This window comes from Pinus tabuliformis, chromosome 2_2 (assembly GCF_031772625.1).
Source record: "Pinus tabuliformis cultivar Carrire ecotype Pingquan chromosome 2_2, CPIR1, whole genome shotgun sequence".
Classification (NCBI taxonomy): domain Eukaryota; kingdom Viridiplantae; phylum Streptophyta; class Pinopsida; order Pinales; family Pinaceae; genus Pinus; species Pinus tabuliformis.
Window position 1 is genome coordinate 1041341665 of NC_142300.1, and position 26504 is coordinate 1041368168.

The 26504-nt window shown below is 36.4% G+C and overlaps 1 protein-coding gene across 1 annotated transcript; it reads right to left on the reverse strand.

Moving 5' to 3' along the window:
* On the reverse strand, positions 1-24733 carry LOC149196934 (uncharacterized). The gene is made up of 4 exons (XM_089405685.1): positions 23751-24733; positions 1353-1384; positions 1031-1262; positions 1-902 (listed from the first exon to the last, which is right to left on the reverse strand). Exons 1-4 carry the CDS (start codon positions 24345-24347, stop codon positions 894-896), a joined length of 870 nt encoding a protein of 289 aa, XP_089261811.1. The 5' UTR covers positions 24348-24733; the 3' UTR covers positions 1-893.
* Between the last annotated feature and the right edge of the window lie 1771 nt (positions 24734-26504).

The window sequence follows — 26504 nt, forward strand, 5'->3', positions numbered from 1 at the left end:
TAAATGCTTCTTCAATGTTTCTGACAAGAAAAACACAGTTATTCGAACTGTTGTCTCATGCCAGTTCCACCAAGTTAGAGATCATATTCTACAGACAATAATTACTGCAAAAAGAATACTCCCGCATTGGGTGAATAGAGCCCTCAACTTTTTGAAACAGAAGATTAATCGGTTTCTTTTTAACATCAATTCAAACCTCTGGCTTATTGGACTGAAGAATGATGAGAATTGCCTTCTCTCTAGCAGCTTGGATTTGGATCTGTCCTCTAGAATTTTGCTATGAATTTCTATAACACATTTGGTTTATCAGTTGATAATAGCTCATGGATCCTGTTGAATTTACAACACTTGCAGTTCCTTCAAGTACACTCCAAAGCAGAACACCTTGGGAATGTGTATCCTTCAACTTCTATGATTTTTTACAAAAGGGATAGAACTTGGCTTGTCAACAGATGATCACTTTTCAGCAATTCCTTAGCTCTGTTCCTAGATACACTGTAAAAGAGGCCTTACATTATCTTCAAGCATATCCACTTCAGTTCAATTCAATTCCTGTCGAACCACAATTTTTTCTAATTTCGACATTCAAAACATACTAATGTTTTGGAAGATCTCAGTAACCTTTGTTTCCAATGGAATCAATGTGACAAAAAATTGCCAAATTTAATGATAGCAATGTCTATGGAAACTCCAAGGTTCTTGCCAGCAATTGTCCATCCTAACCATGCTGATCCTCGAAGCTTCTGCAGCCATTTTAGTTAATCTGTTATGTATGAAAGTACTCCCTCCTGATCCATGTAAATAATCAGACTTCAAAATTTCCTTGGTCTCTTTGTGTTGATGAACACATTAATGAGCCCGACTTTGTGATGCTTTTGTCCCCAAGGTTGCAATCAAGGGCTCTGGAAGAAATGAAAAAATAATGAAAATTTCCATAAACAATATCATCTAAAACTTAACCAACTCAAAAAGACACCTTCAATTGACATCATGTATACTAGAAATCAAAGGGAATGAATTTAAAGTAAACCTTATCTACAAGACGAGTCGATCTTCTCCTTTCCACAGCACTAGTTTGCACAAGGGGGCCCCTAGCCAGAGTTTTCAAGAATCTCAAATTCTTCACAATTGGAGTTTTATTGTCGCCATCCTTGTACTTTAGAATACATCTCCGGGATTCAACTTGGGAGTGTTCAATGTTCTGATGTGTACATTGCATTTCATTCCGAGTTTCCTCCATGGCATAATGCACCCCCAAACTTCTGCATAAAACAAATCTAGAGTTCAGTCATTTACTTCCCTAAAAATCACATTTAGATAGCTTGTAATCAGAATTATGGGGTCTCTCTGACCTTTGAATCTCTCTCTCCTGGTTTTGTACAACCTGCATTAAAGTATACATATGTCAGTTTAAGTTCAATATCTTGGGAAACTGGATAAGTATATTCAGATTCTTCCGGAAATAAAAACTGATTTCTTTGCATTGATAATCGCACTCTATAGCTATTAAGAAATAGTTGTTGATGAGATAGACTCCAACGTTAATAGATGTTATATGCATATTGTAAGATTCATGCTAACTAAACTTACTGGAGAAAAATTGAAACCAAGCAATATTGGATGAAAGAACTCATGAAAATACACATGTTAATCTCTGATTATAGAAGCGATACAGACTAGAGATTGACGAGGGGCCTAAGAGAATGTACCATGGGTTACAGAATATGGACCTGTTGACCATTTTAATTCAAAAATGCGACTGAAATACATTTGACTAAAATTTGAATTAGATCTCCTGAAATCTCGCCTATTCTTTCTTCCTTTCATTCAATTTCGGCCCCGAACCTTCCACGTGACCCAAGTTTACCTATTATTTATAGTTCTAAAATTTGTGACTATTACCAAGTGCAGAGGAAGAAATTTGATTTTTCCACTAGTTTAATCAAACTTGACTATGATATTTGATTTTAATGTAGTCAAACAAGTCTTAACAAGGGGTGGAACACATTATGATAACTATATTAGTTTTGCAATTATAATAAAAGAATTCATAAAAGGTACTCATTTTAATTGTATTTTTCTCAAATTAGACTTTCTCATTCAATTTTTTTACATATTGAATCAATTTCGTAATCATATATGCTAACTATGGAATGTACCCGTATATAGCCAATCACATACTAGTGACTCAACAAAGAGACTATATAAGTAAATGTAAATAATAAAATCAGGGTAAAGGAACCAACCAGAAGCCAAAAAGCAATGCAATAAGAAACACTTAGGAGAGATAGCATTCTAACGTCCACCTGCAGTAAAAAAAGCTTTCAAAGCTTTTTGTTCATTCATACGCAAAAAACCTAGGAGAGAATCACTGAACCAAAAGAGCAAATCCAACCTACAACAAGAGAGAATTCATAGAAACATTTTTTTTCTGTCCATGGAAATTTTGGTAATCCTTTATCACCCTTGAAATATTAATTACAGAAGCTAAGCAAAACTATATGAAATATATTTAATTACTAAGCAAATCCATATGGGTTCAGAAGTAAATTTTAGTACTTTTTAAATGAATGCTGGCATTGCTTTGCGGAAATTGAGGTAAAAAGAAGTTGAAAGTTTTAACTTTTATCCACTAAATATTTTTTTCCTACCTATGAGAGCAACCGAAGAGGGAAAATCAATTCTCACAAAAAAGTACAAGCTGAGCAATGAAGCACCTTGTGCAGATCAATATCGAAAAAAGCTTAACACAAATTCGGTGAACAGAATTTTATTTATTCCTTTGTAAGAACTAAAGTTTGTAATAATAAGGGACAAACCATGGAATCAGGTCACCAGGAAGTGTGTGGATCCAATTAATTCTGTGAACAGAATTTTATTTGTTCCTTTGTAAGAACTAAAGTTTGTAATAATAAAGAACAAACCATGGAATCAGGTCACCAGGAAGTGTGTGGATCCAATTTCTATGCAGGAACAGATCAGAAATTCTCAGAAAAGTAAACATAACTGCCCCACTATCTGGAAAGCACTAATTTCCTCTTTCCCAATACTGGGCTCTTCGCTGGCATAGAAAATTAATGACGGAGGCATGGTAAGAATTGGGTCTGATCGAAGAATACCGTGGATGGCTCATATAGCGTTGGTTACTCATCTCTATTCATGGCAGAAACACAAGCAAATCCGGATTTGTGGTGGTCAAAGATAAAGAAGTTAAAACAGTTGTTCAAGACAGCTATTTTTTTTTTCGCTGGCTAGCACTCTCTGATAAGTATGATACACAGAGGACGTTTTTTTTAATCCGCTGGCTAGCACTCTCTGATAAAGTATGATATACTTCATAGGACATCCCAGCAGGGATCAAGCATATGTATTTTATGTAAGGAACATGAAGAAACTATCTTTCAAGTTGGATGCTATTTTACCCCTGAGATATGGTGTGCTGCAGACACACTAACTGGAGGCATTAGCAAATGGGGAGAAGACTCCCTATCACAGGTCTACAAGGACTGTTATGAGGACCCTGCAACAAAAACATTCAGAGATTTCCCATTGGAGGTAAGTTGGGCTATATAGAGATCAAGGAATGGGGCTATATTTCAGGAAGTTTCTTCCACTCCTTTATAATGGTGCCTCCAAATCCAATATTGTTTTGATGACTACACGATCACTCCGAAGCAACAAATTCCGGGGCAGATTGAGCCCCCAAAGATTGATGAGACAGTGCCTTGGAGATATTTTGATGGTGCCTTGCAAGGCAATCCAGGATAATGCAGTGCTGGGTGAGTCCATTTTCTTTTGGCTACCCATCAACTCTCTTTCTTCAATAGGGTTGGGAGATGATTCAAATAATAGGGCCAAGTTCTATGCACTCTCCAAACTCCTCATAATTGCATTGGAAATAGGTATAACTAGTTTGCAGGTATTTGGGGAGTCTAGATGATTGGTGATGTACACTTTCAAAAATTGTAACTCCAAGCACAGGTGAATCAGGTACAGTCTACAGAAATGGGGAAGCCAACTTACCTTTGCCTCATTCAAACATGTCTTCCACTAGCTTAATACTGTGGCGGATAAGCTTTCTAAAGCAGGGGTCTTCTTACAGTTTGGAGTATTGAAAATGCGTGAGTTCAGGGAGGGTGTTCAAACTGAACACCAGCTTTGTTCTTTCTTATAATTTTTACATCCTTGGAACTGTGAAGTTTGTGACTTTCTGCAGTGATGTTAAAATAGATTTTGATATGCTTTATGTAATGGCATTATGCCTTAGTCAAGTTTTGATTAATGGTTTATAGCGTTTGCCAAGTGGATCCTGTTCAGGATCATGGCAGTTTTTATACTTGCCTTTGTGTGCAGGCACTTGCTGAATGTAATATAATATATTACAGTATTCAATCTGAAATAAAAATATTACACTTTATTCCTTAGGAAAAAAAACCAACACTTGTGTATTTAGGATCAAGGCAGAATTATCCGGTAGCATTCCTGCTTTTGCAAATCCATGAGGAGGCTTGAGCATTACATCATGAAGGGCTGGGAACTTTTTCGTCTGAGCTATTTGCCTTTAATTCCCAAACTCACCAAGAAATGCATCTCATTTTGGCTTAGAGATGAATCATAATAGAGAACAATCAAGGTCACAATCTTTTGCCAAACTCCCTAGATGAAATGGCATTATGCCGGAACTGGCACTACTGTGCATTTTTCAATGGCATAATGTGAAATAACTTATGTAAGGGGAGCTACTGCTACCGTATGAATTTTTCAGAACTTCACAATCAAGCATAATTAAAAAATCGTTTAACAAGGAGTTTACACTCTCCCTTGAAAGTGAGAACAAAGCACCTTTACAAAATAAGGTTAACATGTAAATTACAACAACTTCAGAAAAACTTCTCCATTTTGGATCCACCGCCATTTTGTTAGAATATTATGCTATTTAGTTTATTTATTTCTGCTTTAGGGAGAAGAAGCCCTAGGCACTCCTTACCATGTTATTTTACTTTGCCATATTTTTTAATACCTTTGACCTGTTTTAGAGATCAAAGGTGATCCATAAACAAGGGACTGTATAGCCCACTAGCTTCACAAGCATGAATACTTTGCGAAATTCACTTTCTATTCTATTCTCAGTCTTGGAGAGAGATGTCAGTCTTCAGCAAGGCTACAAGGCTTCTGTTCTTGTTGCAGTTCTGAGTACAACTACTCTGCAACACTACTCAGGACTGGTAAGATGGGTTGTTCTCTGGTGTAACCTGCACACAAACAACCACCAGCTGACAAATACAATAATAATCACAGCTCTGCAATTGTCCTGTCACTGATAACTGTCTTTGTGCAAACCCTTTGCACATTGATATAAAACTGAACTAGATCACTCAAGTTGCTCGAAGCTGAGACAACATCACGGTTTTGAGTGTGTGTTCAGTTCTGATTGTACTGGCTTGATCAATTATTGGTTAACAGGTCACGGTGGTTTCTTGATTGAAACAAGGTAATGGATATCTACTGTGTTTAAATGATAAACATACCAGCTAGCCACTAATCATTGAACTTAAGAAATACTAAGCAGCGGAGTTACCCAGCACCTACATATGTGCATGTAAATACAATCAAGCAATTAAAAAATATATGTGTACTGCTCCAAGTATGAACAAAGAGTAATATGTTCCAGCATGAATGAAGACAATATCACTTTGCTCAATGGTCACATTTCCCACACTCCAACAACAATAAAATTAATTTCTCTGGCATTAAAGTCAAACCAAACATCAAGTATAATGTATTGCCCCAGCAACGAGTAAAAACAGGGATGCAAGGCAGTATTTCCCCAGCAAGATATGCGAATATACAGGCTTGGATGAGGCCAACAGCTACCAAATCATTTTCTTCCTTTGAAACTCAACAATTTACATGGGAATGACCATGTATTTGTTTTATATGGTTGGTTCTGCACTCTGGCTCTTTTGCTTAATGGCCATTTGCTTGCTTTGGAATGATCTCACTCCCAATCAAGGCCCATGTGAATATAATCCAGTTCAATGCAGGTAATAGATATGTCTACATCAGTGACTCCAGCCTTTAATGAACAGTGAGAGACAACAAAGAGCGACACGAATTGACAATTAGACAACTCGACAAAGTGTCAATCATTGGTGTTGGAGACACAGCACTAGCAAAGATAAAAAGGTTGATGGAATGTGAGAATTTAAGCATACACTGTCAAGTGAACAATTCATTTGCTGCCTACAGGCTTTCATCCAATTGAACAGTCAAAGGGTAGAAGACTTCCACGTATTGCATAGAAGAGAATGCCCTTGCTGATGCGTATGGTCTCAAACTCCAAGAAACCACTATTGATGGGCACTAGGAGAGTCAGACAACCTCAATCCTTCATCAATTAGTGTAGATGCTCGTTAACGAATAACCACATCTTATTTAAGTGGCAACAGTCTCCATAATCAACGACTTGCTGTTATATAAAAAGTTAAAAACAGAAAGACAAATTTGGACAAGCAATTGCAACAGTTATACTATCACAACCATAGATCTCAGTGAAAACAATTTGATTCGACAGTTTGAGTTTCATGGTTGTGGTGTTTAACAAGACAAAGGAAAACATTGATTCTCAGCAGAATTAACTTCCAACCCTCTGCATTTTCCACAGCAATCCATTAAAACACAGATGAGAATAACAACCATCATACATGAGATCACACAACAGTAAAAAACTCATAGTAGATGCAGCAATGCATCATAATGAAATCAGATATTTTACCCTAAAAACCCAAACTCGAAAACCAGCATTCAATGGTCGGTTCAACTCTCATTTCAGCAATCTCAGGATACAGTACAGTTCATGGCTCTATGGTCATTGAACAATTCACGTAGCTCCTCCTTTGCATTCACTCCTCCTGGCCAACAACCCCTTTGAGAATGAAGTTACAAGGAAATATAGGAGAGCTAGGAGATAATGGGAAGGCCAAGACACTGACCTTTCAATTCATTTTCCTCTCCTATTTTTATTTTTCTACTTTCTTCAATTCTTTGATTTTTTCTCTTTTGGCTCATTTAATTTATGGCATTTGCATTGTAAGCTATTATTTTCCTACCCTTATTAATTGCAGAAATGCACATAGGTACTGAGTCTTACAATCATTGTCTTGTGTTCGGATCCATTCCAGATCAAAGGGAGATTAATATAATTTCCAGCTTTCTTCAAAAGCTTCCTGCAGAGGTTTTTCACAAATAAAAAACTTTAAACAGTTTCATATTATGTAGAGAAGGCTATAATTTTTGGATGATTTCTTCTATAGCCTGAATATGTTCCGACGTCCCCACACGCCTTATCCTATAATATTAGTCGGTTCTCCCATCACTGCTGCCTGGGCAGCCTCCAAGCTACTACAGCCAGCCATAATATCTGTCAAGCTTATTTACACATTTCAAGTAAAGCTAGATGTAAAACCCAAACAAGCATTGATTAGGCTAATAGGTGACTGGATTTCAACCCTGTCCTATGTTAGATTTTCTAGTGATACTGGTGGCTGCATTAGCAGCCTGTTTTTATTGTATATAACGCCCAATGCACATTTGCTGATATTAATAGTTAAAGGAAGCATTCTATTTAAAAAAACATAGAATAGAGGTAAAACAATGCACCAAAAAACACAAGGAAATTCATTTCACATTTGTGGCACAGTCATAACTTTAGTCCAAAATTCCAAATGTTGTGATTTATTCTGGCATATGACATCAAAAGTTGACTGCTTTTACTTTAGTTGGATTTTACTGAAGACTCTTCCCATGTCTATGCTTAGGTCTTAGGTTCAGAAATAGACTTAAGTATATGGGAAGAAAGGCTACCCAATCTGTAACATAACTAGTTTTTCCATTGCTAGGCACAGGAATTTCCCATTACAAAATTTGTTTCCACTCAATGTCTTTATATGGGTCGAACTCTCCAGCCTCCTAATAGAATTTAGCAATTTTTTGATATTCATACTCCAAGCGTTTGAACATATTGTTTGTCAAGGTCTGTTAAGAGCAAGGCTTCTGTTCTTGTTGCAGTTCTGAATACAACTACTCTGCAACACTACTCAGGACTGGTAAGATGGGTTGTTCTCTGGTGTAACCTGCACACAAGCAACCACCAGCTGACAAATGCAATAATAATCACAGCTCTGCAATTGTCCTGTCACTGATAACTGCCTTTGTGCAACCCCTTTGCACATTGATATAAAACCGAACTAGATCACTCAAGTCGCTCGAAGCTGAGACACCATCATGGTTTTGAGTGTGTGTTCAGTTCTGATTGTACTGGCTTGATCAATTATTGGTTAACAGGTCACAGTGGTTTCTTGATTGAAACAAGGTAATGGATATCTACTGCGTTTAAATGATAAACATACCAGCTAGCCACTAATCATTGAACTTAAGAAATACTAAGTAGCGGAGTTACCCAGCACCTACATATGTGCATGTAAATATAATCGAGCAATTAACAAATATATGTGTACTGCTCCAATTATGAACAAAGAGTAATATGTTCCAGCATGAATGAAGACAATATCACTTTGCTCAATCGTTACATTTCCCACACTCCAACAACAATAAAATTAATTTCTCTGGCATTAAAGTCAAACCAAACATCAAGTATAATGTATTGCCCCAGCAACGAGTAATAACAGGGATGCAAGGCAGTATTTCCGCAGCAAGATATGTGAATATACAAGCTTGGATGAGGCCAACAGCTACCAAATCATTTTCTTCCTTTGAAACTCAACAATTGACATGGGAAAGACCATGTATTTGTTTTATATGGTTGGTTCTGCACTCTGGCTCTTTTGCTTAATGCCCATTCGCTTGCTTTGGAATGATCTCACTCCCAATCAACGCCCATGTGAATATAATCCAGTTCAATACAGGTAATAGATATGTCTACATCAGTGACTCAAGCCTTTAATGAACAGTGAGAGACAACAAAGCGCGACACGAATTGACAATTAGACAAACTCAACTAAGTGTCAATCATTGGTGTTGGAGACACAGCATTAGCAAAGATAAAGTCCAAAGGTTGATGGAATGTGAGAATTTAAGCATACACTGTCAAATGAACAATTCATTTGCTGCCTACAGGCTTTCATCCAATTGAACAGTCAAAGGGTAGAAGACTTCCACGTATTGCATAGAAGAGAATGCCCTTGCTGATGCGTATGGTCTCAAACTCCAAGAACCACTATTGATGGGCACTAGGAGAGTCAGACAACCTCAATCCTTCATCAATTAGTCTAGACGCTCGTTAAAGAATAACCACAACTTATTTAAGTGGCAACAGTCTCTCCATAATCCACGACTTGCTGTTAATAAAAAGTTAAAAACAGAAAGACAAATTTGGACAAGCAATTGCAACAGTTATACTATCACAACCATAGATCTCAGTGAAAACAATTTGATTCGACAGTTCAAGTTTCATGGTTGTTGTGTTGAACAAGACAAACGAAATCATTGATTCTCAGCAGAATTAACTTCCAACAGTCTGCATTTTCCGTAGCAATCCATTAAAACACAGATGAGAATAACAACCATAATACATGAGATCACACAACAGTAAAAACTCATAGTAGATGCAGCAATGCATCATAATGAAATCAGATATTTTACCCTGAAAACCCAAACTGGAAAACCAGCATTCAATGGTCGTTCAACTCCCATTTCAGCAATCTCAGGATACAGTACAGTTCATGGCTCTATGGTCATTGAACGATTCACACAGCTCCTCCTTTGCATTCACTCCTCCTGGCCAACAACCCTTTGAGAATGAAGTTACAAGGAAATCTAGGAGAGCTAGGAGATAATGGGAAGGCCAAGACACTGACCTCTCAATTCCTTTTCCTCTCCTATTTTTATTTTTCTGCTTTCTTCAATTCTTTGATTTTTTCTCTTTTGGCTCATTTAATTTATGGCATTTGCATTGTAAGATATTATTTTCCTACCCTTATTAATTGCAGAAATGCACATAGGTACTGAGTCTTACAATCATTGTCTTGTGTTCGGATCCATTCCAGATCAAAGGGCCATTAATATAATTTCCAGCTTTCTTCAAAAGCTTCCTGCAGATGTTTTTCACAAATAAAAAACTTTAAACAGTTTCATATTATGAAGAGAAGGTTATAATTTTTGGATGATTTCTTCCATAGCCTGAATATGTTCCGACTTCCCCACATGCCTTATCCTATAATATTAGTCGGTTCTCCCATCACTGCTGCCTGGGCAACCTCCAAGCTACTACAGCCAGCCATAATATCTGTCAAGCTTATTTACACATTTCAAGTAAAGCTAGATGTAAAACCCAAACAAGCATTCATTAGGCTAATAGGTGACTGGATTTCAACCCTGTCCGATGTTAGATTTTCTAGTGATACTGGTGGCTACATTAGCAGCCTGTTTTTATTGTATATAACGCCCAATGCACATTTGCTGATATGAATAGTTAAAGGAAGCATTCTATTTAAAAAAACATAGAATAGAGGTAAAACAATGCACCAAAGAACACAAGGAAATTCATTTCACATGTGTGGCACAGTCATAACTTTAGTCCAAAATTCCAAATGTTGTGATTTATTCTAGCATATGACATCAAAAGTTGACTGCTTTTACTTGAGTTGGATTTTACTGGAGACTCTTCCCTTGTCTACGCTTAGGTCTTAGGTTCAAAAAAGACTTAACTATATGGGAAGAAAGTCTACCCACTCCGTAACATAACTAGTTTTCCCATTGCTGGGCACATGAATTTCCCATTACAAAATTTGTTTGCACTCAATGCCTTTATATGGGTCGAACTCTCCAGCCTCCTAATAGAATTTAGCAATTTTTTGATGTTCATACTCCAAGCGTTTGAACATATTGTTTGTCAAGGTCTGTTAAGAGCATGGTTGCAGGGGAGCGCTCCCCCCCACCCTTCGAATCGCTCCCAGAGAGCACTCCGAGCGGGAGTGAATCAAGAGCGACCCAGGAGCACACTCCTGAAATTAAGCAACAAAATAAAATTGAAAAATCACTCCCTGGTTTTTTTCACAAAATTTTGTCACAAAGTTGTTCCAAACACAATTTTTTTTTCAAAGAAACAAGAGTTTTTGAGTAGGGCAACCTAATATTCAAGCCTATGGCCCTAGTATTGATATGCAATTCATGGTAATGTTAAATTTTGAAGTAAAAGGATCATTTTACTTAACTTTTTAACTTTACCATTAAATGACTCGGGATGTTTGAGAGCAGTTTCGACCTCATTGGATTTCATATGGAGAAAGTAGAATTTTAGATCTCACTCAAAATCCAGCAGACATATCAGTTTTTCAGGATTTCAAGATTGGGGGGATTGCAATGTTTCCATTGGATTTTGTCATGTTCTAGGGTATGGGAATCGTATTTAATCAAGAGCACCAAACCCTCTATGTATCTTGATGTTAGTGACATTGGTTGTTGAACTCCTCTATCATGACCCTATTAAAAATGTACCCATCACTCAAACAAAATCTTGACCTGACATGCTACACATTTTCTATCTTATGTTAATTGCTTTGAGGGTGATATTAATGACAAAGATCCCAAGATAGGCAATGATTTTGATGATATGTAGCTATTTGTTGTAGCATGATTTTTTTGGATGCTAGAGGCCATCTAGAACCTATTTGTTGATGTATTTTCGGTTCAGAGATGGATTGCACTCGATGCTATTTTGGTTATGTGCACCCTTACATGCTATATAAATGAGAACTTGTAACTTGTGGACATGGTTGATGAAGATTATAACTTCTAGATGATTGATGTTATATGGTTTAATCCATGTTTTTATGCTTTTTATATCTAATTCATCATTCTATATGCTTTTGTTGACATATATGCATCAAAATATATATTATATGAAAATTCGCTCCCGATTTGCTCCCCACCCGGGAGCTTTTGAAAATGTTGCTCCCCACTCCCCACTCCCGCTCCCACGTAACCTTGGTTAAGAGACCAAAGAAAAGAGCATTTGCAAGTCAACCCATGACAGCAACTTGAGAAGAAATTGAAAGCTGAGATAGGGAGTGACTAAAAACAAAAGGTAATTATGTCAACATTGTATCTATGCTTTAGATGCCAGGAAACTGAGCATAAGATCAGAAATGTGAAAACGTGAGGTTCATGACTTGGTTACTAGGACACCAAACACAAGATCAGAAAATTTTTGTTTAATGCAAAAACGTGAAAGGAGACAGCTATATCTGTTGACACTTCTCCCTAAGATTGATGACTATATGAAGAAAATGCTATGTTACCAGATCTGTGGGGATCAGAGGACAAAAACGCGGATCCGCGGATCAAAAATGAGTGCGGATACAGATCCCGCTGGATCCGTGGAGGATCCGCCATGCATAGGGTTCTGGAACGTATCTGGAATTTTCAAACAATTTCGAAATGTTTTAGCAAGCCCAGGCTCGAATCTAGTGGTTTTGGAGGCGGATCGGACAACAACAAACGATTTTCTGCATTTTGGCAGTTCGTTTGGGAAAAATCTCATAGAAAATTGGACAGCATCTAAACACCATTGTTCTTTTGTCCATTGTAATAAGAGACAAAATGACAAAAACTGAGAGTAGTCGACAAACACTGTAAACACTGTGAGTGAGGAGACGAGAGCAAATGTGAGGGCGGGCAATAGCACTGGACCGCTATGTGGATAGTAGCGCTTGAGGGTGACAAAGAGGGCCACAAGAGCGATGGCGACGACATTGGAGCGTTGTGCGAAAGCCATGGGCTTGGAGCGCTGCGTTATGTATATCGTGTCCATAGAGTTGACCATTCTGTTTGAAAAATAAAATCGTATGTTTTAAATTTTAGAATTTATTTATAATTATTTAGAATGTAGTTTATAATTATTTGTATATAATATATCTATAATTTAAATCAATATTATTATAATATTAAATATATTTAATGTGATGTGTTCATTTAATATTTAAGTATAGATATATCAAGAATATAAATTATACACCTTAAATAGTTTAAATAATATAAATTAGTTTAAATTATGGTTTAAAATAGTCATTTAGAAAAAATAAATATAAATAAGTTTAAATTATAATTATTATTCAAATATTTAACATATTATAACTATCAAATATAGTTATATTAACATTTTTAATATTTGAATTTCCTTATAATATTAAATATTACATTTAATAAATATAGTCAAAATATTAAATATTTAAAATTATTTAATAGTTAACCTATATTTAAATATTTAATAGTTATAATTTAAACTATCATATGTTATGCTAAATAATTATAATTTAAAATAATATAAACTATAAATTATAAAAGCTTTTCTATAGTGTTTTAAGAATGCTTTTTTATATTCAATGCTAACGTTGTTATTCATGAATGGTTTTGATTTTGAACTTCAAATATGTTTTTTAAAATTAAAAAAAATATTATTATATATTTTTGTACTTTCCGTATCCAGATCCTCACTTTTAAAAAAATTGGTGGCTCAGTATCCGTATCCAGATCCGTTTCCGTATCTTGGTAACTTAGAGAAAATGTACAAGAATAAGGTCATGGCCTTCAGCTTCTGAATGACTATTCAAGGCTACGACGAGTGGAACTCCAAGTAGCCTCAAGTCAAGGAAGTTTTCCAAACAACTTGCTTTCTCCAAACAGTGTTTCATCGGACACATCAAACAAACAAAAGAACCCATAGTGTGATGGTGAACACCTCAACCTCCATTTTTATTGAAAGGAGAAAATCTATTTTGCTCTGACAGAGAGAAATGTTTAGCACATACATGAATTTCTGACATGGGATTTTTACCCTAAACAACAAAAAATAAGTCCCAATTATAACATGTTATCAGAATTGGTGATTCAGAAAAACAGCATTTCTTGGTTTTCGCAGAGTTTTTCCATTTTTGCCCACTTTTTTCTATTTTTTCCTGACTTATTTTTCAAATCCTTGCTGAATTATTGCTGTACACTATTTTTGAAACATCGATAATAAGTTAATAACCCACACAACGTCTTTGCCTACCATAATGTGAAGAAATGCATAAAGTGTGAACAAATCATATGTGTACAAGCTTAGCAACTTACCACAATCCTGACTAATGGTCAAAATGACTCAAAAGACAATCACTCTTTGCATATCCTAAGCTTATAAGAAGTTAAAGTCAATTTTAACACGATGACAGAGCTTGGAGTCACAAGCTAGAATCAATAACTTTCTTTGAGATTAATGAATAAAAGGGTGGTGTAGCTATACTCCCAGAACTGCATTTAAAAAGGAATATTTTCACGTCAGTAAGATATTGTCCTAAAATAGTGTGAGTTTTGTTCAATTTCAATAGCAGGGGGGGCTTGTAACATTGAAAATGGCCAAATTTCAAAATGGCTTGACGAATATAATATAATGTGGGTTAGTGAAGCAAGGTTGAGTATGCAACATTACGCACATGTTGGTCCATTCACCAAATTGATTTCCTAAGTGCCATTAATCTCCAATGTAAAGGGCCTAAGTCATTTCATAATAAACCTTATTTTAAGTTTGTAGGTGAACTTGTGACAACCACAGCACCAAAGCAAGTTATAATGTTTGTCAAATGAATTTTTTTGGCAAGATACTTCCCATTATCACTATGCAACAAGCATGCCCTTTCCCAATATGAGAATATCACAATGCAATGTAATCGGATTACAACACTCTAAAAATATCCCTTCAGCTAAGAAGTCATGGCTGAGGATTATTTGTTGTGCCAAAGTCAAGTAAAACTTGAACTGGGCACCAACCACTTATGACAACGGTACAACCCACTTACACAGGCAAGATGGCCCTGAAAGGGAAAAATGAGTCCCTGGGGAATTTGAACCTTGGTGAGGACTGTGAAACACCCCTTATTTACCATCTAACCAAGAATCTGTATTGACACAATCTAAAATGTTTACCATGAGGTAAATACAAATCCAATCTTGTTATTGGTCCCACTATTTATCATTACATTTGTAATAACTTAGCCACATTATTTTGTCGGTGTTTCTAGGGTAGAACCATCTTTAGCTTATTATTCTAGACTACGTAAAGGCAAACAAGAGAATTGGTAATTAATTAAAGCTCTTTCCTACTTTCAATTTTTTCATGCTTCCTCTTTGAACTAGATTTCTCAGAAAGCGAAAGTGATGTTAAGTGATGTTCACTGTGCAGCTAACAGGAGGATTAGAAATCCCCAAGGCTTAGCTTAATTGGTTGAACTGTCCACAGAAGGCATGTTGCAGACAAGGAGGCCATACGTCACAGGTTCAAATATGGTTGAGCCATTCAAGGTTACCAGCTGATATTTTGACTGGCATTTGAGCCACCTTTCATCTGAATATCTCGGGGAAGATGCAGGGATCCATCATCCCACAAGGTTTTCCCAAGAAAAAACCAAGAGGATTACAAGAAAATTCTGATGAAGATCAAGATGATACTTTCTGACAATCCTATCTTGATTTTGTGATCCCTTTGTAGTCTAAATACTTTTGGCACTGAATGTGTATACCCTTCAAAGTTCCAAGAGGTATGCTTTCTTATTTAATAACTGTAATTTGTTTCTGTGTGGTGTGTTATACACCCTAAAAGATCACTAATAAGTGTAGTGTTCTTCTTGTTTTTCCTATGCTACAGTTTTTTAAAGCATGTGATCTCTCCCCAGTTATATTCATTTTTTGAACCACATCTTTCCCCTGCCCAGTCGTCACCCTCAGAAAAAGAGTTATCAGTCCTGGTTTCCTGCTATTAACAGCTGTTTCAATAGATTGAAACAGAATGTAACTTTGAAATTGAAGCACTTAAATTATTAGAGCATAGCATGCTACCAAGAAAACCAAAGGTTATTGAAAGGATAGATTCTTCAAATCCAATTCAAACAACATTCCATTGCGTCTAATGGAAATTCTCGCAGGCTTCTATGGTCTAGTGAGGTCCTCTACTTAGAAGATTTAGCGAAATACCAATCAAAGAGGAACTATTAGTATTTTCATTGCAAGTGATGGATATTTCTAGGCTGACACAGAAACATGGTATGAAGAATTGATGGGCTTATTACCTGCTTATGGATGAAAATTTACTAATTTGAGGTATGCGCATTACCCTACCACAGCTTAGGATGTAGACAGTTAATGGCAGGTCAATAACCTGTTTTTAGTTAAATAAAATGTATTCAATCAAAATTGTTCAGCAAAACTCACATGCAAACATAGATACCATGCATTCAGAAAATATGTATAGTATGCTAGAAACTTGGACTCCTCAAGCAAAGTGAGAACTTAGGTGCCTAATAATCACAGAGTTATGCTTAATCTGTGAGAGTTGCAAACAAGAATAGTGCAATAATCCAATCCTCTCCTGGCAGACACCGCCACGAAGGGTTCATGAACCCTTCCTTCATCACTCTTACAAATGCACCATTTTCCCACAGATATATTGAGACCACTGAAGCTGCAGAACACATAGCATTTAGAGGGCATGTGGAAGAAAATATAAAGAAGCACTTTCCCAGCAGTGTTGTTGCCAAAAAGACACTACCGAGCTTGTTGAATCTGTTCAGCAAAACGAATCAAGACTGAAGGCAAACATATGCCAGGGTATGGGATAAAACAATCTGCAAGGTCATAACCTTTGAGTATCAGAAGGCATCAGTCAACCATAGAGATGTGTTACATACTCTTACAAGCGCAAGTCGACTCCTGAGTTTAACTCTGCCCTTTGAGGAAACAAATCAAGTCAGCTCCTTCGATGATGACTCAGCCCCAAGTCATACTTGGGAGCTGGGAGTCACTCCTAGTAAAATGAGAGTTAGCTTGTATCCACAAGTCTAGCTCACAACTCCCCTGAATCAGACTTATTTGTCTGTCTATAAAAGAAAGAAGAAAACCAAACATACATACAATTTGCTTGTTCTTCTAACCTTATTTCATAGCAGACAACCACAAAGTTTGTTGACTATCCAAAATCCATAGCATCTTTTATTATTGAAAGTTGAAACAAGTCATTATTGAACACTTGCATTATATGGATATCATTTTCCTGAAATTTAATGTATAATCTTCTGTAATTTCTCAAGTCAACCAAAAGTTTTTCATGATGCGCAATCATTTTTACTCTCTGGCCTCACTGAGTCATTCTTCAAGTCAAGTTTGGTAATTTGCCTAGGGGCAGTTAAGGCCCCAACCTTACTTGGTTTTGGGTTGGCCTTAAATGGTCTTAACTGAGCTCCTGACTTTGTCGGTCTTACCATGTTGTTCCTACCTCAAGCCCGATACCTCTAATAAGCGCTTGTGCAGGCAACTCATACCTCATCTCATTCTTCAAGTTCAACCCTAGCTCAAAAGGTTGACCTCACCAAAGGTAAATAAAGGATAACCTTATCTTGCTCAGGTAAGCTTTGGAGTTCAGGCATACCTCCATGCTTATTAGCCACCTGCATTCTCACCAAGGCTTGGGAGGGCACACCAGACACTTTCAAAGATTTAACCATCATAATATATCCACTTTCAATTTAACTCACAGCAGTCCTGATGACCCAAAGCACTCTCCAACTTGTTTGGGAAAACAGAGTACTCCACACAGGACAAACACCTTAAGTAACCACTCACACAACTAGATCAGAGATCATAATCCCAGTATTTTTTACGTGGTTTAAAACCTCTAAGAGAGAAACACTCCACATCCCCAGCCAACATGGCCACTTGATGCAATTTTATTAATGCAAAAGAAATATGTACATAAAACAGTTTCTCACAATCAATCATCAGCAATGACCCTCCATGCTCTTTAAATAGAGACCATTGACCAATCAGGTGTTAGCCACAGATCAATAGCCGTCAGTACCGAGGAGAATATGAGCCGTTGGATCACTATATGTCTATAACATATCATGACTTTCGGATTACAATGCAACTAATGCTTACTAAAGAAACACACTTTACCTATAAACACATTAGACCAAGTTGATCTTAACTAACTCCTAAGTGTCTAAATATTCTAACACAAATAACCTCCTTCCAAAAGGACCCAACAAAGCTGCTAAAAAGAGCAAGTGCCAGCAGTAAAAGCCCACAACTCTGCCTTTGCATTTCCTAAAGAGAGTGCAGGCCCTACATGCACAGGTGTCAAAGCTTACAGCAACGTGCAGTCTGAGAACCCAAAACCCTCCCCCCAAACACAACCTTGCAAGTATTAATCGATCAGTCAAAAAACAGTTCATGCATTCTCAACCATCCTATATAGCGTATACTAAAAAGGTGATTGCACAGCCCCTACTTATTTGCTGCTACTGAAAAATATCAAACTAATTTATCCCGTGAATGAGGGCATCCACATTCGCTTGGTAATGAAAGTCTGCTAATTATTCACTACAGGTTTGTACCAGTTGTTATATAAGGGCAGAGATAGAAACTACTAAAGTGAAGGGTTTTTTAGTGCTACAAAATACCGCAAGGTGGCATATTTTCCACTTCCGCATAGACCCATTTGGAATATAAATTGCATGCAGCTATGCTCAGTCTGATTGTCAGTGTTGATCAGGTATGATTTCCTGCTTGGATAGCATGTAATACTGATGTTAACAGTAGGGAGAAAATACTCAGAAAATCTGCCAGGACAGACAAGCACAACATACTGCAGAATACCATTGATAAAAGGAAATGGCCCCTACCAATTCATCTACTGGTCTTTGATGGGAAGTACCCAGAGCAGCTTGATTGCCAATTTCAAGATTTCTTGGTTCACTTCCTCTGGCAAGCATGCATGCCAGTTAAGACAGAAACATTCCTTCCTTCCCCAACAATTTCTTTTCGCATATGGCTCCATTTTCAAAACCCCCAGACTAGTACAGAAAGCTCTTCCATTGCTCTTGATAAATGTGGAAGCAATGGAAGGCAGCTTTTTAAGAAATTATTGTACAGGGATTCCTGTCCCTTCATAGACCCATAAAAATCATCAAACCCAATATTTATAAAAGCTACCTGTGCAGTTGAGGAGAGAAGTTTGAACAGATCTCGACAGAAGGCCTCCTTTTGAGCTTGTGCTTATGTGGGTTCCACAGGAGGCCCATTTCATAACGACAAGTTTTCATCCAGTGTGCTTGCCTAGAATTCAAACCAACATACAGAATAATGCCACTCTCACATTCTAAATAACTGAAATGTACCAGCTCCCATAGGAGAGGAGACTAAACCTGTATCAGATTGGGCCTTTATCGTATTGTGCATAGTATCCTCATTATTTACATTATCTTGTATCTGTGGACAAGTTTTTATAAATTCTGTCCTTGTCTGACTTCATGGATCTGAAATAATTACTGAACAAAGGAAATGCTATTCAAGTAATACGAGGAGGTAAATACAGTTGAAAAGAGGACAATAATGCTGAAGACTTCTCCCACCAATCCCAAACCTAATTTTTCAAATTCAGAGATCACTTCGAGCACTTGCAATTTCCACCTATTTATGTTGCTGTTATTCCCTTTCAAATCATGGCATTTGCTATTGGGAACAAAATCCAAGTTATTCCATTCCATATATAGGCTAACAACTCTTTGTGAAAGACACTAACTAGGAAATTTCTCTTCTTTGATGTATATAACTTGCATTTATTTAGATAGTGAATTTTGAAAAAAGATAAAAAAAAAAGACATGGATGATGAGAATTCAAGTGCCAGTTGGAATGAGGAATAAAATAAATATTCATAATCTATGGTATCAGAGGCTTCAAGAGCAAAGTGTTACTAAGAAAAACTCAGTAAGAACAATATAGGCATCCACCTCTTAGAAGAATGTGTGCATAAGAGTCCAGTGCCTTTCCTTATCTTTGCAACTATCAACTTAATTGTACAATAATACTAAAACATCTTTCTTTCATATTCACTATAAAGAATTACTTCTTTGGTTTTTTAAGGTGTTCAATATATGTATTCAAGAGAAGAAACCATTTCTCTCACTATTGTAAAAGGGTGTGTGGATCTTATGGATATGTGACATACTACATGATCTCTACCATGCAAGATCTCTTAACATCTAGGCTGTTAAAGAATTTATTTTTTCCTTGATCATGACAACCCCATACACAGGAATGAATTACTAATGACATGAGTACCTTGCCAAACATTCCATCCTGACTTTTCAGATAAAGATCCACATCCACAAGTAAAAGGATATAAGTTCAGGTTGAGGATTATGTGAACTAGGTGTAAGCATTTGAAGATGTTGTTCTATAAATTTGTTTTTTAAGTTGTTTACTTAATAGTTATCAGGGTTATGAAGCCACCCCCTCCTACCAGGATACTCTATAAAAACGTGGCACAAGGGTTCGGAGCCTAAGGTTTGAAGATCTACTAGAAATGAAGAGGATCACACCACTGGTTGATGATAGTGGTGGCGTTATTTGCAGCCCAATTTTACTATAAAATGACCAAAGTACATTAACCGTTCGTATTAATAGTTAATTCAGAGAAAGCTAGAGATAAAACAATGGCATCAAAGAATGCAATGAAACTCATTTAAAAATGCATGACAAGGTAGTTCCTTTAGTCCAGACTCCAAACGTTGTCATTAAGATTCCTGTCACCTGTGTGTGTCTTTGACAGTTAATTTTCTTTAACTTTAGTTAAGTTTCATTAGAGACTCTTCCCATGTCTATCCTTAGATTTCAGGTTCAAGAACAGACTTAACTAGATGAGAAGAAAGTCCACACAATCTTTAAGATCACTAGTTTTTCCATGTTCACATGATTTTTCCGTTACAAAATGTTTTTACACCCATTGCCTCTATATGAGACTTGACTTGAATTCCCAGCCTACCCTCAATGCCTTTATATGATTTGAAATTTCCACCCTATTAATGCATTTAGAAAGTCTTTGGAACTCCTATTCCAATTTCCAAACTCTTTGACAAATTGTTTGGCAAGATCTGTTAAGAGACTGAAAAAAATGTCCTTTGTGCAGGTCAGCCCTTGACAATGATTGAACATGATACCGAAAGCCAAGTTAGGGAGAGTCTTAAAGTTAAAACAAAAAAAAACAAAAAAAGATAACCCATCTCAACACTTGTATACATGCATTAGATGACAGAACACTAAGCATAAGATCAGAAATTTACTGTTTAATGTCAGAATTTGAGGCCCGCGATTTAGACACCAGGACACCAAGCACAAGATCAGAAAGTTGATGTTCCATGCAAAAGCATGAGAAGAAACACACCGCTATATCTATTGATACTTTTCCCTAACTCCTCAAAGGTCCTAGATTGAACACTATAGCAAGAAAATGTACTGCAGTAAGGTCATTGCCTTCGGCTTCTCAATGACTAGCTAAGGCTGTAATAGGCAGAATTCCAAATAGTTTCAAAGGTGAGGAAGTTGTCCAAACAACTCGCTTGTTCCACACAGTTTTCATCAAGAAACATCGCATAAGAAAAAGAAGCCCTAGTATGATCGCCAAGACCTCATCCTCCACTCATATCAAAAGGGGAAATCTAGTTTGCTCCGAAGGAAAGAATGTTGTGGCAAAGACATGAAATTCATAAGTCTGATTATAAAAGGAGACTCATTCTTGATTATTAATATAGGAAGAGGAGCATGATAGATGTACAATTAGAAAGTAAATAGCTTTATTAGGGAAATAGGAATTTTTCAAATTAAATTCTTTAAAATTGGTGTCAACCATAGTCCATTATCCAAGGTAAAAGAAAAAATGGGCCAAAATTGGGAATCCCCTTACATCCCAAACAAAGATACCAAATGAACATATACATGGAACCAGAGGAAGAAATGGTTAAAGAGATTTGAGGTTACATGGGAGTAGACTTGAGGCAATGGATTCTTTATGCCATGATTAAGCAAACTTCTGTCAAGATTATATAAGTATTTAAAAACTTGCAGAGGGGTGATAATGTGGCCAGCCCACCAAAATTTACAAGGCCAACTTTTGCTTTATGTATCTCTGATATCTTTTCTTTATGTAGTACTCAGACAAGACATGAAAATGAAAACCCCAAATTCCCATTGAACAAGGAAAAATGTCTTTGTTCTGGAAAGGAAGATGAAAATGAATCTGATGAGAATATCTGGTAAAGGTGGAGTGGACAATTTGAGAAGCTTTCATAATCTCAAGGCTTAGCTTAGCTACAGTAGATCAAGGAGATATAATGGGGCATAGTAAAATAATGGATAAAATTTCAGTTAAAATGCAAAATATTGACAGATTGTGGGAAAACTGCAAAACATGCAAAATGGAGATGACTGCCTTGAATATCTTTATGTTCAAGAGAAGCAAGAATTAAAATCATGCTGGATATATTCTGCCAAGACCTTAGGAGCTTCATCTAGAATGTGGGAAAAAATCAAATGTAAGCCACTGTCATGCCAGTTCAATCTCATTAATCCCTGGTTTCTCTACCTTAAAAACCAACTTTGTAATTCAAGCTGGATAGCTTGTGTGTGTGTCTGTTTATGTGGTGTAGTTTCACAATGTAACCATAGGTGTGATGATAGTTATAATGCATATGAAATCCCTCTATTTTCAAAGTCACATGTACAGCCATATGTAATGTAGATAGATGTAAGTTTTTTGAACATTTACAAAATAGTGTAGTTTCACATTGTAACCATAGGCGTGATAATAGTTATAATGCATATGAAATCCCTCTATATTCTAAGTCACACGTACAGCCATATGTATATGTAGATAGATGTAATCATTTTGAACATTTACAAAATAGAACTATAACGCACCAACCACACAAGAATACGTCATTGATCATACATATAGAACTATGGCTTGTAGTTTCCTAATTTGATGTCATCGAAGCATATTGCATATATAAAATATTAAAAGATAGTTGGGAATGTCGATGACAAATTCAAAAACAGGGTAGAAGAATTTCATAGCTAATCCTCCTGGATCTCATGATCAAAATCATGAGGATCGCCGCTAAATTCTCCTCCCTAGTTTTCCAACTTATCCAGCCCAAATGTTACATCCACTTATGATTGCAATAGCAGCCAATGGCAACCCAGAGCACTCTCTAGATCCCCTCCTTCCAAAATGATCCAATAAACCTAATCAAAAGAACAAGGGTGAGCAGTAAAAGCCCATAACTCTGCTTTTGTTGCCACTAAACAAAGGTCGAGCTCTACTCGTGCGCGTATTTAGCTTACAGCATTGTAGAGAGCGGGTATTTAGCTTACAGCATTGTAGAGTCCGAGAACGCAAAACCCTCCCTTCAAACACAACTTCGCGAGTACTAACAGTTCTATCAAAAAAGGCAGTCTAGGCATTCACAAACATCCTCTATCATATGGCTAAAAATTGATTGCACACACATTCCATCAATGAGGACATTCACCTAGTCTTGGTCAGGAAATTCTGGCGATTATACACAACAGGCTTGTACCAGTTGTTATAAAAGGGCAGAGAAACTACAACTGTGAGGGTACTCTTTAGGGCTACAGAATATCCAACGGTGGTAGAGTTTCCCCTCCTGCACAGGCCCATTTGGCATATAAATAGTGTGGAGCCAGGCTTGGTCTGAATGCCCTTCGTTAATTACCTGCTATTTCATTTTTTGGATAGTATATAATACCGATGTTAATAGTAGAGATAAAATACTCATGAAACCTACCAAGACAAACAAAAACAACATACTGCAGAATATCGTTGAGAAAAGGTAGTGACCCTTACCAGTTCATTCCCTGCTACTTGCTGGCAAAAACCCGAAGCAACTTGATCGCCCATTTCAACATTTCTTGGCTCGATTTCTTTGGCAGGCATGCATGTCAATGAAGATTGATCTATTCCTTCCTTCCCCGGCTGTTGCTTCTCGCACATGGCACCATTTTCCCAAGCTCCAGATTGTACAAAAAGCTCTTCCATTGCTCTTGATGGTTGTGGAAGACAACGGCTTTTTGATGAATTAGTACAGAGGGATTCATGTCCCTTTGTAGACCCATGAAATTCACCAAGTCCCTGCGTAGTTGCAGGAGGCAAGTTTACACCCTTCTCCACATACGGCCTCGTTCTAAACACCTGCTTATGCAGGTTCTGGGGCAGACCCAATTCACAAAAGTCTGATGGACTAGAATTCAAATCAACAACCAGATTAATGCCTTCATCGCATTCTGCGTAGCACTGAAATGTACTGGGCCTCATAGCAGAGGAAACCGAACCTGCACCAGTGATGGATTGGCTCTTCAGTTTATTGTGCATGGTACCTTCATTGTTTACATTATCTGCATCTGTGGACAAGCTTGCATGAATTCTGTGCTGGTCTGAGGCCATGGATCTGGAATAATTTCTGAACAAGGGCAAAAGCTACTGAAGTAAGAGTATGCCCAAGAGAAGCATAACAGGAGAAGTGGTGTGAAAGAGGGAAAGAACGCTGAAGACTTCTCCCACCAATCCCAAACATAAATTTTCAAATTTAGAGATCGCTTTGACCACTTTCACCTATTTATATTACGGACCTGCCCCTTTCAAACCAAGGCTATTGCCATGAGGAGTAAAATTCAAGTTATTCCATTCCATATATGGTGTGAACTCTTTCTGGATTATGATAACTGAAATTTTCACCTTTTCCGTGCTTATGAGAGTGAATTTTGATATAGATAGTAAACCTGGATGATGAGAGTACAGGTGTCACTTGGCATGGGGACTCAAATAGATCTTCATAATCTATAGTAGCTTTTGAGCAAAACTGTAACTAAGAAAATTTAGCATGAATGATATGGCCGTCCACTTCTTTGGTTGATGCGAGTCCAAGGCCTTCCCTGATGAGGGTTATTGATTGGGTTCCTTGGTGAAAAGTCTTGGCAATAATTTTCAGCGGCACACTCGCATTAATTAATGCTTTTTCATGTGTGCACTTGAAAAAAAATCCGTAGGTTTCTTAAACAAATTATTTTTACTCTTATCTCTTTTAGGGTGTTCCATAAATTTTAACCTAATTTTTCCCTTGTAGTTAACCTAATTTTTTCTTTGTAATTAAGGCTTCGGGTCATACAATTATGTATTGAGGTATGTGGGTGTGAATCTCAAGGATTCCATTTCAGGGAGCCAATTAGATTTTTAGGATTTTATATATTTAATTAATTTGTTGATGTAGTAAAAGTAAAATATTATTAGGTGAGTATGTTTTAAAATTATTTTTGTTTGGCTAAGGACTTGTTTTTTCAGATGCAAGGAAACAGGTTAGGTTAAGGGCTCAAGACCCGCATGCATCTCTGAAGAGTGAAAGTTGCCCCTTACGGATTACTAGTTGGTTATTCAAGGTGGCGTTTTTCCTTGAATAATGGTGATGAGTCAGCCTACATTCCTGATAGCAGCTAGAGATGGTTGTCATCATTGCTAGTTCGCTGCTAGTTTGGCAAGTGAAACTATGATAGGTTTTCCCAAGTTGTGAAAAAAAAAAAAAAATATATATATATATATATATATATTATTATTATTTTATTAAATTTTGATTTTTTTCTTAACATGTTATTTAAGTTTATGTTATATAAAATACAAATTAAATTAAGTGCAACTCTTACCTAACATGATAAAATTAACATTTTAGAAGTGTGATATTTTAAGTTAAGTTTGTGTTATATCAAATATAAATTAAATTAAGTGCAACTCTTACATAACTAGAGAAAATAAACATTTTAGATTACTTGTGATATTTTAAGTTAAAAAATATTAAGTGATGCTTTGATTGCATTGTATGCATCTCGAGTGGGCCTAATGGTTAAGACCATGTTTTTCCTCCAAAGAGAGTCAGGTTCAAAACTAAAGGGGGTAAAGTTTGTATGCCTTTGTAGACTTAATAGTCAAATCCTTGCCTGAAAAACAAGGGGGTCTCATACACCAATTAGGTGTCTAGCTTAGCCGTGACCTTAAATTTGGATAATAATAATAATAATAAATGACATCAAATTATAAATAAGAATATATACACAACTATATCTGTATTTAGTTTTATTCTTTAACTACTTGAAAAAAATCTAAATAAATAAGAATATATGCACAACTATATTTGTATTTAGTTTTCATTCTTTAACCACTTTAAGTTCAAATATAGGATTAAATATTCAATTTTTAAATTTTTTTGGGGATTTAAAAAATTAATTACAACTATCATGGATTAAGCTATATTTCCAACTTGGCTTTATACCACCAAAAAAATAAGAGATTGTTATTGTTTCTTGTAGTTGAGGATCTTAAACCTTTTATTGCTTCCCTTTGCCTCCTTTTCTTTTTAAAATGGAGAAGTGCAAGGTTTCTATGACTTTGATAAGATAAATACCTTCAGTTGTGGTATTTTTAGTAAAAAGGTGTTATATACTACATGAAATGTTTGGACCACATTGTATATTTCACATTTTTTGAACTTTTGAATCAAAACATTTTCCAAAAATAAATAAAAACTTGATGAAATATATTTTTGAAAATGCAATT

Bases quoted from the DNA above. Each gene is read 5' to 3' on its own strand.
- LOC149196934 (XM_089405685.1), bottom strand. From the start codon at position 24,347: ATGGCCTCAGACCAGCACAGAATTCATGCAAGCTTGTCCACAGATGCA. The intron at 1,385-23,750 runs GTAAGGGTCACT...ACTTTAATGCAG, and splicing joins AAGTAGCAGGGAATGAACTG to GTTGTACAAAACCAGGAGAG. The intron at 1,263-1,352 runs GTCAGAGAGACC...TGTTTTATGCAG, and splicing joins CAGGAGAGAGAGATTCAAAG to AAGTTTGGGGGTGCATTATG.